Raw genomic sequence first — 350 nt, 5'->3', positions numbered from 1 at the left:
CGATCCCCAAGGACCACAGTGCACCAGAAGATCCCTGGTCCCCACCATGGGGTTCTCCAGACGGTTCCTCACCCCCAACCTGACCTCCACCCAAGCCCCACAGACCACCAAGGGGTCCCCAAACCCCACCAAGGGTTTCCCCGGGTCTCCTCACCCCCGGTCTGGGCGTCGAAGCGCTTGGTGGCGATGGCGTCGATCTCGTCGATGAAGATGATGGCGGGGGCGTTCTCCTTGGCCAGGCGGAAGACGTCGCGTACCATGCGAGGACCTTCCCCCAGGTACTTCTGCACGAACTCCGAGCCCACCACCCGGATGAAGGCGGCTGCGGGCACCCGCAGGGGGCTGGGGAC

At 66.0% G+C, this 350-nt stretch overlaps 1 protein-coding gene across 1 annotated transcript in view; it reads right to left on the bottom strand.

The window, feature by feature from the left end:
• Positions 1–350, bottom strand: part of PSMC4 (proteasome (prosome, macropain) 26S subunit, ATPase, 4) — a 17,190-nt gene that overhangs the window by 10,897 nt on the left and 5,943 nt on the right. The window contains exon 3 of the mRNA XM_009891558.1: positions 155–322. Coding sequence (XP_009889860.1) covers positions 155–322 — 168 coding nt within the window. The remainder of the gene's footprint in view (positions 1–154; positions 323–350) is intronic.

The sequence above is a fragment of the Charadrius vociferus genome, unplaced genomic scaffold, assembly GCF_000708025.1.
Source record: "Charadrius vociferus isolate BGI_N301 unplaced genomic scaffold, ASM70802v2 scaffold1031, whole genome shotgun sequence".
In the NCBI taxonomy this organism is placed as follows: Eukaryota; Metazoa; Chordata; class Aves; order Charadriiformes; family Charadriidae; genus Charadrius; species Charadrius vociferus.
The sequence above is the reverse complement of the archived record's forward strand: the minus strand, read 5'-3'. Positions and strand labels throughout refer to the sequence as shown.